The sequence below is a fragment of the Rana temporaria genome, chromosome 3 (genome assembly GCF_905171775.1).
Source record: "Rana temporaria chromosome 3, aRanTem1.1, whole genome shotgun sequence".
NCBI classification, from domain to species: Eukaryota; Metazoa; Chordata; class Amphibia; order Anura; family Ranidae; genus Rana; species Rana temporaria.
This window is the reverse complement of record NC_053491.1, coordinates 57,897,205-57,910,588: the sequence shown is the minus strand read 5'-3', so window position 1 is coordinate 57,910,588 and position 13,384 is coordinate 57,897,205. Positions and strand designations below refer to the sequence as shown.

The 13,384-nt window shown below is 40.1% G+C and overlaps 1 protein-coding gene across 1 annotated transcript in view; it reads right to left on the bottom strand.

Moving 5' to 3' along the window:
* The window catches only part of ATP8B4 (ATPase phospholipid transporting 8B4 (putative)), a 381,682-nt gene that overhangs the window by 79,735 nt on the left and 288,563 nt on the right, over positions 1 to 13,384 (bottom strand). The window contains 2 exon segments of the mRNA XM_040342626.1: positions 2,174 to 2,362; positions 13,025 to 13,190. Of these exon segments, the coding sequence (XP_040198560.1) occupies positions 2,174 to 2,362; positions 13,025 to 13,190 (355 nt within the window).

Here is a 13,384-nt window from a genome sequence, read left to right as displayed (position 1 = left end):
AAAATAATCAGATAACACTAACAGAACGAAGATCAGACAAACACAGAAAACACAAAGGGTGACTTAGACAGAAGTTCAAGAGGAGCCAAAGGGGAGAATATGAGGGAAAGAACGTGGGATTTGTCCAAAAAGAGGTAGACAGTGCTGTGAGAAACAAACCGAAAAAATTTGGAGACAAAAATCAAAGAGAAGAATACACATTTCCTAAATATAGCTATTTTATTTGAGGGAAGATCTGATTTTGATCAGTTTGGAATTTTTATCTATCAGAACAAAGCAACTAGTTCTTGTCTATTGAGATCAAAAATGTCCAAAGAAATCAGAGCAATTTGTCTCTGCTAGCGTAATAGAAAACTCCAATTTTGTTAAATAATTGAAATGGAATATGTACATAATGCCATGCACTTTTTTGCATTTTGATTTAAAGGAAACTATACAAAATCAAAGTCAAGGTTGTCTTCCTTCCCAACAGCATATATTTACCTTTCCTTCACTAACCCACCAATTTGTTTAGGCACCAGATGAAAGAAAACACCAGATACTTAAAGCGCATGTCAAAAAAATTATCAAAAACATATTTTGTACATCTCTGAAATACATTAAATCTTTTTTCCTTTAAACACGCTGGAAGTACAGAAGAACAACTGATGATGTGCCAGCAATATAGTCTGTTTTTTTGCAAAAAATCTAAAATATCTACCAATACCCATATTTTATAGTTTGCATTCATTGTTTGGTGAGCATGCTTTGCCAACAGAGAGGGAGGGGGTCACCCTTCTTTGACAAATTCAGGACTACTTTTAGCACAGGAGCTGTGAGGAAGTGACTTTAGATAGCACAAAACTTGCACAAAAATCGATTTGATGGTTACAAATGATAAATATTAAACATTAATATGCAATAATGCAAACTTAACTGAATAAAAATAATTTCAAAATGTTATACTTGTAAGCACTAAACATAATGAAGAAAGCCCCTTTGAACACAAGTATCTATCTTTTCACAAACATTTCATAAAAACTATGCCTGATGATTTAGTAATATATTTACACAAGCTACACAGATTTAAAAATGATTAAAGTGCTTCCTCTATACCGTCAGACCATGTCCTGTCTCACTGTGCTTTGCCATGCTGTCTAGGGAATGCTCAGTAAATCTGAAGCTGCAGCACAATCTTATGGGTTTTACAATTTGCCTAGGCTTTCGATTGGTAAAAGGAAAAATGGTGTACAGTTGGCCAGTAAATAGTTAGAAAGTGTAATGCCTTGTACACACGATCAGAGTTTCTGATGAAAAAAGTCTGACTTAGAAAGAGAACGTGTTCTCTTTTTTTCTGTGTGGAACTCCGACGGAGAAAAAAACACGCATGCTCAGAATCAAGTCGACGCATGCTCGGAAGCATTGAACTTCATTTTTCACCGGGTTTTGGACGGTCGAAATTTGGTGTGACAGTGTGTATGCAAGACAGCTTAAACGGGATTCCATCAGAAAAATCAGTCAGAGTTTATCCTGACGGAAATTCCGATCATGTGTATGGGGCATAAATCTTGTTAATCCTAAGGAATATAAGCCAATTTGGAATTTATTTAATCCAGAAGGTCATATAATCTGGTGTGTGAGGCGAGGTTGGGGTCAGCAGATCCAACACAGATCAATGACATAACACATGGCTTATATGGCTGGCCTGAATGTGATGAATCGCTGAAAAAGTGCAAATGATGATGGCATTTTTCCGACATCATAAGCATTTCCCATACAGATTTAGGGATTGTACTGATGACAATTGGAAACCATGCACTGGTGCCCTACCTCTTCTTGTAGTTGCAGGTCTACCACAATGACAAATGGATACTATTATCAAATCTGCTCTAACTTGATCCAGTTACCCCATTAACAAAATTAAAATAAAATAATTATACAACACCTCCGCTACCAAATAAACCACATATTCGCACAAAGCATGGTAACACGGTGGCTTCTCTGGATGGTACTGATGATTTTGTGTGAGCACTGAATGATCTCCCATAGACACATCTCTTCAAATTTGGTTCAAGCCTATGTAGCTTTAGCAAAGACTTGAACTATTTCCAGACAGAGAGAAGACTAACAAGAAGGAACAGGAAGGCACATTATGAAAAAAAAAAAAAAAATGTGCAAATAAAAAAAACCTTACCTATGACAGACATTCTTTTCCTGACATTGTTAAAATCTAATATTGCTAAGAGTTGATATGTTACAATTCTCCCCATTTCTTGCACAGTAACGGTCTCAGGCGTTCGGGACTTGAATATGAAACCAAAGTTTCGAGCAGCGGTAACTAATGCACCTTCATCCGGTGATTGCACTTGGTAATTCAGTTTCCCTATGTAATTTCAGGAAAAAGAGCATAGCAAATGATTCTGGGTAAGATAAATACGGCATTAATATGAATTTGTCAGATAAATACTGTAATATATATAAAAAATGAAAAAAAATTGCCATTTTTATATAGTAATTTTGTAATATTTAGGTTATAATGGTTTTAGGCTAATTTAACATTTAATTACTGTTTAGGATGATTTTAGAAGCATCAAAGATTTTCTCAGACAATAAAAGGAAATATGGCATCTGCAGTGTTTAAGTAATTGTAAACGTTTGTGTTTTTTTATTTTATTAAAATAATAGACTTACCTGCTCTGTATTTTGCACAGAGCAGCCTAGATCCTCCTCTTCTCGGGCCCCCACCAGCGCTCCTGGCTCCTCCTCTTCTGCAAATGCCCCAAGAGGAAGCCGCTTCATTTGGGGGTACCCATACGGGCTTGATCCCAATGCTGTGCTGTCTGTGTTTACAGACAGTGCGGCATGCCCAAGCCCCCGCCTGCTCATTACAGAATTTGACTGACAGCCATTGGCTCTCACTGTTATCAAACTGTCCCATGAAAAGGCAGATAGCAAACAGAGCCGCTGCTCTCGGACACGGTGCTGAATGGAGTTCAGGCTCAGGTAAGTATAAGGGGTGTGTGGGGGGGAAACATCTGCACAAAAGGGTTTTACCTTCATACAAAGAATGCATTAAGGTGAAAAACATTAAGGCTTTAGAAACACTTTCGAATATACATTTGAAATGAATAAACAATTTAAAATGAATTTTATTTTTGCATACATTATCTTCAAAATAAATAGAATATATATCGAATTTCACTTAACTACAATAGCAGTGCAAGCCTGATTTTATGTCCAATTACCTACTGTATTATAATAATAATAAAGTAAAGAGAAAATAAAAAAGCGGTTAATCAAAAAAAATGGAAAACATCCTTTTTTGGTCACATAAATTCCAGTGAGAAAGGTCAGGAGGAAGATGTGTGGGACCCATCTGTAAACATATACACCATGAGCAATTCTTCTGGAATCAGGTCTGAGTCATAGCAATCCTGAAAATTCCAGTATTGCAAACACGTGTCCGATCTAAAACCCACAACGTAACAAAATTATAAATACTGGGAGTGCTTCTTTCAATAAGTCTTCTATAATGTGCAACTCCTTCGAGAAGTCACCAGCAGATGAAATTCAACATTTAGGTTAACTCCTTCAACTAAAATACATCGTTCATTAGGCAATACTTTTTACCACAATGAGATTAATTCCTATTCCTATTTATATTTATATTTATTTTTTCTGTTATTTAACTGAAATCTCAGGTTACCTAGATTTGTTAGGATAGTATAAAACTGAGGATTTCCACCTGGTTCCTGGAATGGAGGTTAGCAGACTATGGAAAAACCTGGTGCTGTAGTAAACTCAAGCAGAGATTGTTGCATGTTGCATAAAGAATCACTAAACAACATTATTATGTAAATGTGTATCCTTTGGCGATATATAGAGTATCTTTTATATGGTCTGGAGTCATAAGTGGATTAACCTAAGACTCTATCCTTGGACCAATTCTGTTTAAAAGAGAAGTAAAGGAATTCTTTTTTTCCAGTTTCATACTTACCTAGGTGGATGCAGCATTGGTTCGATGCTGCACCTGTCCCCCGGCGCCTCAGCACTGAGAACCGAGAGATCGAACACCACCGATGGCTCGGTTATGACTTTCAATCAGCAGCTCTCCGCTCTGCTCCTTCTCACTCACTGGAGCGCTGAGCTGTGGAGGGGAGCGTCTGTCTCAGGCTCTCAGCGGCCCACATAGAGGCTGAGACGGGTGTCGGTCCAGACACCTGGTGGATCCAGACTCCCATTATCGGGATGATGGAGTGCCTGGACTGATTTCTGTGATGTCAGCAGAGAGCTGACTTCAGCCCGCTCTCTGCTGAAAACGGGTCACAGTAGTGCAAAATGAATTTCACTCCTGTGATCCATAGGAGAAGTACAGCCAAACGAGCTTTGGCTATACTTCTTAAATGATATTGAGGTTGGTATACTGTAAATAGTTCAGTAATTACTGATGATACAAAGCTAAGCAGAGGAAAAACTTCACAATAAAATATAGCAACTTTACAATAATTTCTAAATAAAATAAAGGGATGGGCAACTACATGCTATTGAGGTTTAATATTGAAAAATGTAAAGTATTGGGGGCTAAAAATATGAATGCAAGGTATGTGCTGGTTGTGAAAACCTCTGGGGGAATTGAGGATGGAAAAGACTTTAGGGGTCCTAGTAGATCAAAGGCTCAGCAATAGTATGCAATGTCGAGCTGCAGTAAGAAAGGCTAGCAGACGATTAGCATGCATTAAAAAGGGTATTTACTCAAGAGATAAGACTATAAATCTACTACTTTACAAAACACTGGTTGAGCCATCCTGTTCTTTTCACAAGTCCTCAGGGAGGATGTGCTGGAACCGAAAGATGACAGTTTAAAAGCCTTAACAGGTTACCAGTTAAAACTTAAAGAGAAGGACTGGCACTAGAATTTTTGCTCTCACTCTGTTTACAGCAAAACCTCACATGTGGCGTGTTTGCCATTTATCTATGTATCTATGCATGCCAAACCTATGTGTGAGTTCCCATTTGCGCGTGAGCAATGTGGGTGGGATGAAACGGGGGGAGGGGGTCAGTGCAAATTCTTTTTTTTTGTTTTATGTATTTATTTATTTTACACTGTTTCATTTTTTTTAATTAAACTTTATTGCTATCACAAGGAATGAACAGCATCCTTTATGATAGCATGGGCAGTGACAGGTACTCTTTTATGGAGAGATCTGGGGTTGGATAGACTCCAAAGCAGTTGATCAAACCAAGATCAGTAAACAATAGAAGTGACTAAATTCGCATGGTTCCTCCTTCTCTATGGTAAGCTGGACCAACCACCCACATCGGTCCCGGGCTTCCCCCGGGAAAGGAGGGGGCAGGACCCATTTCTACCTCCTATAAAAATGATTTGGGGGTTGAACAGACACTTAGCTCACCTTTGCAGAAAAGAGCATCACCTAAATAAAATGTTGATACCAGGATCATGGCTGCAGCCATGATCCTGGTGTAACCACTTAAATCCAAGGATCTACCAGTGCAGTAAGAAGACAGACACTCAGTTGCTAAATAAAGTTTGACAAGAAGCGATGTAACCTTAAACCGCGTAAAGGGTTCTTTACTGTTAGAGTAATAAAGATGTGGAAATCCCTCCCACAATTTGTGATGTCAGCAAGGAGTGTCGATAATTGAAAAAAAATTTGGATGCGTTTCTTAGTGAATGCATTATACAGGGATGGGGGAAATGGTAATGACGTAGACACATACATACACACACAGGTTGAACTGGAAGGACTGGTGTTTTTACTCAGCCTTGCAAACTATGTACTTATATGTTTATATTTGTAAAACTTTTGTACCATCAAATGATTATTTCATCCACTGAAACATGTTCCATAATAGAAGTAGAATGGTTTCCATTACTTTTATTTAACCCTTTTTAATAGAAACCTAATCCTTTCACTTTTTTAGACTCGTGTGTATAGAAAAGATCAGCTTGATGTAAACAAGAAATTATGTGCATGCACATGCTTGACGATAGTTTTTCACTACACCAGAAGGCTCAGTTTCAGATTGTCCAGTGTAGCACAATGATCGTTCTTTGCTGCTGCTGCTGCTACTCAAAATGTTAGCCTACGAGTTGACCCAATGACACCAATGATCCAATGACACCAAAGTACTGGCGAAACTAGTAGGGAAGACTTGACCCGTTATCCAATTAATTGTAACATGCTCCACTTTTATCCTTATGTGATTAAATATTTGTAAAACTGTTCAAATCAAATGTAATAAAAATGTGTTCATATTATGATATCTAGTCACTTTGGCACCGTGAAAATCCCCATTCCTTTGTCCCTTTTGAAATTATTCCACCAGTTCAACCTGTGTGGCTCTATGAGTGTGTATATATTTATGTCTCTGATAATTCCCATATCCCTGTATACTGCATTCACTAAGATGCACTAAGAGCTTTTTGAACTTATCAAAACTCTCCGCTGACACCACCAATTGTGAAAGGGAGTTGCACATCCTTACTGCTCTAACAGTAAACAATCCCCTATGCAGATTGTGATTAAACTGCTTCTCATCCAACTTCACCGAATGGCCCTGTGTCTTAACCTCCCTGGCGGTATCATTATGTCTGAAATTTTGTACCAAAAGCGGTACAATTTTTTGCATGGAAAGGCCTGCAATTCTTAGTAATTACTTACTTAAACCTGACCAAACAAGATTCTAGTAGACATCCCAGATGTGATAAATTTGAAACACAAAATCATGAATTATAATCTAATAAATAATATATATTTATTAAATAATGTAATAAAAAATAATGAAATTTGTCAAACAAAGAAAATTCAATAAACATCCTGAGTTTGATAAATTTCGAAGCATGGAACTGGACAAAGTCCGACGTCACAATCAGGACAATGGCACCTAGTTTATTTTCGGACTTTCTTTCCATTGCCATCTCTCTTTGAACAGCAAACCACGCACATCCTGGTAGGTGCTGCCTTTTTTGCGGTTGGCGATATGTAGTCCATAAAGTGATGACCAGTCAGGCGTTCTGGGTTGACAACGTCAACAGCATGTCGTCCGGGTCCGTTCACAGCTACTGATGGCGTCTGGTGGTTGACAAAAATCTGCTCAGCCACTTTCCAGATAAAGTCAGAATGAACAAGAGGCATGTCACTCTTTGCTCTATACAGGATATATGCATTCCAAAGGCATTGTTCTAGAAGATGCCTGAAAACCTTATAATTTTTTTTGCTGTTTGCGCATAGCCAGGTAAAATGTCATTGCCCGATAGGCTCTGTCGACACCTCCCATTGTGTTATTATAGTCGATCACGACTTGCGGCTTCAGCACATCTTTCCCACCCTTTGTGTGGACCATGGCAGTGGAGGTATTGTGCACAGTCCTCATGAGACACACGTCCTTCTTGTCTCACCATCGCATTGCCATTATCTTACCCTTCTGAGAAAGGCAACCATTTCTCCAGTTTTGAGTTTTTTCTTGGCAAACATAGATGGCATGTCAAGTCGGTTAGGCCTAACGGTACCATACGCATCAGTCTTGTTTTGTAGCAAAACCTCATACAGTTCCGGAGACGTGTAGAAATAGTCTGTGGTCACACAATATCCTTGGTTCAACAAAGGCTCCAGCAGTGTAAGGACAGATGATGTGGCCATCCCATAGCTGATGAACCTGGGGTTGAACTTTGTGCCTTTACCGGTGTAAATTACCAAATTCCAGATGTATCCGGTGGATGACTCGAAGAGCATGTAGAATTTGATGCCAAACCGCGCTCTTTTGGATGCAAAACTGTATCCAGCTTAGGAGTCCCTTGTAGGCCATCAAACTTTCATCCACGCTGACATTCCTTTCTGGCACATAGGCCTGCTGGAAATTAGTCACAATCATTTGGCATACCTCTCAGATTTTTTTTTAGTTTTGGCGCAGGATGAGTGGCCTCATCAAATTCTTTATTGTTCGTGAAGTGGAAATACTACATGATGAGAGAAAACCAGTATTCTGACATCACGGTGCAAAAAACGGAGTGGCCAGTAACATATTGGTGGTCCAGTACCATTTCTGGAGTGTTTTCCCCACCACCCCCTGAAGAATGTTGAGTCTGAGAAACTGCCAGATGTCCTCTTTAGTCACCGGTTCCCACTTTCTGCTTCTGGAAAACCTGGCATGCAGCGTAGCTGATTGCTGATCATGGTAGCGATTTGTCTCTGTGACAATTTTTTCAGTTACCTCCTCAGTGAGGAATAATAGCAGGTCTGCCAGAGGGTTGTCACACTCGACATCTACCTTCATCATAGGTAATCCAGTGAACGGGAATCTCGGGGGCGCTACCTGATCCGTATCGCAGTCTATAGCGCACAAAGTGCGCACATCGCCAGTTGTCACTTGCTAGATCAGTGTCAGACGACAAATCTCCCCACGACTCACTCTCGCTCAGTTCTGCGAGCAACGCCATGTTGCTGTCGCTGTCACTCAACTGGTCCAAAAGCGCCTTTGTAGTAAAGTTGACGCCATGTTCTAAATATTTTTTATGGGCACAAATGACAGTAAAATGTCAGGCAAGGGGCACTGTACAGTGATGGTGTAAGATCTGAGATGATACAGTGTAATCCTCAGATTACAATGTATCACCTCCTTTTATGTGTGTGTTTCACTTTTTCAATTTTAAATTATCCAGCCCAGTTCCGCTCCCATGCACCGCTGCTGCTCGCAGGGAATGGAACCAGGAAGTCAGATGATGGTCGGCGAGAGCGCCGGTGATCTTGCTGGCAATCACAGCAGTAGAACATCATCACTAGATTGCCAGGAGAAGGTAAGGGGACTCCGCTGCAGGCTCTGCAATGTTACCCAGCTTGACTCCATATCTCTTCGTAAGCATCTCTTCTTCAGGGAGAATAAGCTTAATGTATGAAGTTGTTTGTCATAACTGAGATCCTATAGTCCCCTTATCAGTTTTGTTGCCCTTCTGCGGGCTCTCTTCAGTTCTAGTACATCCTTCCTGAGGACTGGTGGCCAGAACTAGATGGCATACGCAAGATGCAGCCGAGCCAGTGTCTTGTAAAGTGGTAGGATTATAGTTTTGTCTCGTGTAGATACCCTTCTTACTGCACGGTAACACTTTGCTAGCTAAAGCTTGACATTGCATGCTACCGCATGCCACTGCCTTTGGTCTACTAGGCCCCCCAGATCTTTTTCATCCCTGATTCCCCTAGAGGTTCTCCTAGGGTGTATTCTGCATTCATATGTTTAGTCCCCACGTGCATTACTTTACATTTATCTATAGACCTCATTAAAACTCATTTTCCATGTAGTTGCCCATCCTTCTATTTTATTGAGGTCTTTCTGTATGGTTGCTATATCCTGTTGTAAGGTTATTTTCCTGCTTAGCTTTGTATCATCAGCAAAAACTGAGATTAAACTATTTATTTCAACTTTTATATCATTTATGTACAAGTTAAACAGAACTGGTCCCAGGACAGAGCCTTGGGGTACCCCCACTTACAACTCCAGTCCATTTAGAAGATACGCCATTTATCACCACCCTTTGGCCGTGTCCCTGTAACTAGTTTTCAGTCCAGAAACACACACTATCATCAATGCCAACTGATCTCAATTTGTAAATTAATGCTTTGGCAAAGTCCAGATACACCACATCCACTGGCCTTCCTCTATCCAGATTATAGCTTACCTTCGCATAGAATGTTAAAAGGCTGGTCTGGCAAAAATTATCTTTCATAAATCCATGCTGGTTACTACTGAATTCCACCAGTAAAAATACTATTTCCACCAACAAATTCTTGGATATTTTCCCTCATCATCCCCTCCAATATTTTACATACTATTGATGTTAGACTAACTGGTCTGTACTTTCCTAGTATATATCCAAGGCCTTTTTGGAATATAACTTATAACTTTTCGCTAGTCAGTAAGCTCTCCCTATAGATTAGTAATAATGGTCTAGAAATGACATGGCATGGTTCTTTGAGAACTCATGGGTGTAAGCCATCTGGTCCTAGTGATTTATTCACATTAAGTTTTTCCAGTCTATTTTGAACACTGGCATCTGTTAGCCATACAAAAACATTCTGTGCTCTGTTCAACAATATCATATGGTCTATCATACCCTATCCCAATCATTTTGGGATTCTTTTTACTCTCCTCCGTTACGTGTATATCGTGGCCTATTTTTGATGCCCTGATTGTGCTCTAACATTTCTTATTGCATTCCTTGTAATGTTGGAATTCTAATAGTAACCCTTTGGCTCTATATTTTTTAACCACTTAAGCCCCGGACCTTTAGGCAGCTTAATGCCCAGGCCAGGTTTTGCAATTCGGCACTGCGTCGCTTTAGAAGACAATTGCGCGGTCGTGCGACGTGGCTCCCAAACAAAATTGGCGTCCTTTTTTCCCCACAAATAGAGCTTTCTTTTGGTGGTATTTGATCACCTCTGCGGTTTTTATTTTTTGCGCTATAAACAAAAATAGAGCAACTATTTTGAAAAAATGCAATAAAATGCAATATTTTTTACTTTTTGCCAAAAACATATATAAAAATGTTTTCCTCAGTTTAGGCTGATACGTATTCTTCTACCTATTTTTATAGCGTTTACAAAATAGGGGATAGTTTTATTGCATTTTTATTTTTTTATTTTTTTCACTACTAATGGCGGCGATCAGCGATTTTTTTCGTGACTGCGACATTATGGCGGACACTTTTGGGACCATTGTCATTTTCACAGCAAAAAATGCATTTAAATTGCATTCTTTATTGTGAAAATGACAGTTGCAGTTTGGGAGTTAAACACAGGGGGCGCTGTAACATTTAGGATTCACTTTGTGTGTGTTTACAACTGTAGGAATTCACTGGCTGATACCCATAAATAATATATTCTTAAAGCACTCCCACTTTTCCTCCATGGTTTTTGTGTCTAGAATTTCCTCCTATTTAATGTCTTGAAGTATAAAGTGCAGTTTTATGGTGAACGTGATTACCCTGTTATCACTATTTCCTAAGTTATCCCTTACTTCCATGTCTGCAATCAGCTTTACATTGTTTGTAATTACTAGATCAAACAGAGCTTTGTTTCTACTTGGGGCATCCACCAACTGACACGTCAAATTCTCCTGCAAGACAACCAAAAAATTATGAGCTTTAGTTGACTGAGCAGATCCATCTGCTCAGTCAATATCCTGATATTTGACGCCCCCAATATACTGGATAGCAGCGTTATGCTTAAAGCAGGCAATGCTCGTTTTATGCATAAGTTATTTATAACTGGAAAAGTAAGTATAGACCTAGGGTGGATGTTCATGGGTTATTGTGTGAGGGGACATTTAAACACAGGTAGACTCTAGTGCATGGGTGCTCAACCTGTGGCCCTCCAGCTGTTGCAGAACTACAAGTCCCATGACGCATTGCAAGGCTGATATTTACAAGTATGTCTCCCAAAAGGCAGAGGCATGATAGGAGTTGTAGTTCCGTAACAGCTGGAGGGCCACAGGTTAAGCACCCATGCTCTAGTGCAGTGGTTCTCAACCTTTCTAGTGTCGTGACCCCTTGATGACATTTCACAAATTGTGGGGACCCCTAAGGCCCCGTACACACGGTCGTTTCAAACCGATGAGAATGGTCCGACGGACCGTTTTCATCGGTTCACCGCTGAAGTGGCCTGATGGTCTGATGTGCGTACACACCATCGTTCCAAAAACCGATCGGGTCAGAACGCGGTGACGTCAAACACATGACGTGCTGAATAAAACGAAGTTCAATGCTTCCAAGCATGCATCGACTTGATTCTGAGCATGCGCGGGTTTTGAACCGATGCTTTTCTGTACTAACCATCGGTTTGGACCGATCGGGCAGCGGTCCATCGGTTCAGTTTTGAAGTATGTTTTAAAATTTTGGACCGAAGGAAAACAGACCGATGGGCTATACACTCTGTCGGTTTGGACCGATGAAACTGAACCTCGGTCCATTCTCATCGGTTTTGTCTGACCGTGTGTACGGGGCCTAACAGTAAAATTATTTTCGTAACGTGGAACCCGTACTACAGTAGTGTCTCGCAGCAGTGACACCTATGCTGAAATCAGGAGATAAGGTCTCTTTCAGCCCCTCCCACTTCACGTTCCTCACCAGTCAGCTGACTTCTGGTCTCTGCCCCCCAGGCATGGCGTGAACTGAACAGGCGGCTGCAAAGAGGCTGAGTGGGTGCCCGCGGGCTCCAGGAACAGCCCAGCTGGGCGGCCAAGAAAAATGCTGGGAAAGCGCTACGGTCTTCAGAAACAGACCAGGATTTAGTGACCCCTGGCAAATCATCATTCGACCCCCAAGGGGGTCCCGACCCCCAGGTTGAGAGCCACTGCTCTAGTGTGTAGATTATCAGCTTAGGTGACCTAAAGGATTGTTGGATACAGGAAGAAGGTGGCAAAGGTGCAAATGAAGAAAGGAAATGTCTAGCACAGAGAAGAAGAGGGGGAGCAGGGGATAGGGGGGCGGGGGAATAATAATTGTAACTGATTTCTCAAAATTAAAGAATTTGGGATTAAAAGTATAATTTCTGTGTTTCCAGGTGACACAAAGCGATGTAGTATACAGTCCTTGCAAGATATTTTTAATTTACAAGCCAGCAGTCACCCAGTACACTGGATGACCAAACAATTAATTGGCAAACATGTTCAACGTGCATACATATGATGAATTTGGTGGCTAAAAACATTCATACAATCGAGGGGCAGTACAACTGGATAAAGAAATCATGAGAAAAGGCCTTGTAGATAACAGGGCATTACAGAATGTGTCAAGAAAATGTTGAGACCGAACTCTAGGATCTTTAAACATTTATAAGAGTCTACAAATATATAAAAGCCAACAGCTTTGGCTGTGCTGCATATATGACTTAAATGTTGAAAAGGGCAAAGCACTGCAATTATGACTGGGCTAAAAACAAGTGATATCCCAGTATTAGTTCCTGTCCCATGTAATGATCCCTCACTTGTGTAGCAAATTAAATGTACATGCTGGTATGCTTAGTTCCATACAAACCTTCAATTTTTTCTTCAGACATGACGGTATGACAGAGAGACAACAATCTGAAAAACTCCTGCACATGGGGCTCCTCCAGCTTTATAGACTCAATTAAGCTGTGATCATAAAACTGAAACTTGCTATCTGCAAGTGTATTAAATGAGAAGTCCACTGGTGGTGTTTTCTGGAAAAAAACAAGGAAAAACATACACAAATAAATGAATTATTTAAACAGGAAATCACCATCTGTAATATTTACATAGAAAACTTATACATAAGAAAATACTATACTAATTAGTATAAAAATTGCACCATCCATGGAGTGCAGTAGGTAGGCTAAATTCTAACCCTAGAGGGTCACTTCTGATTTTACAAAAA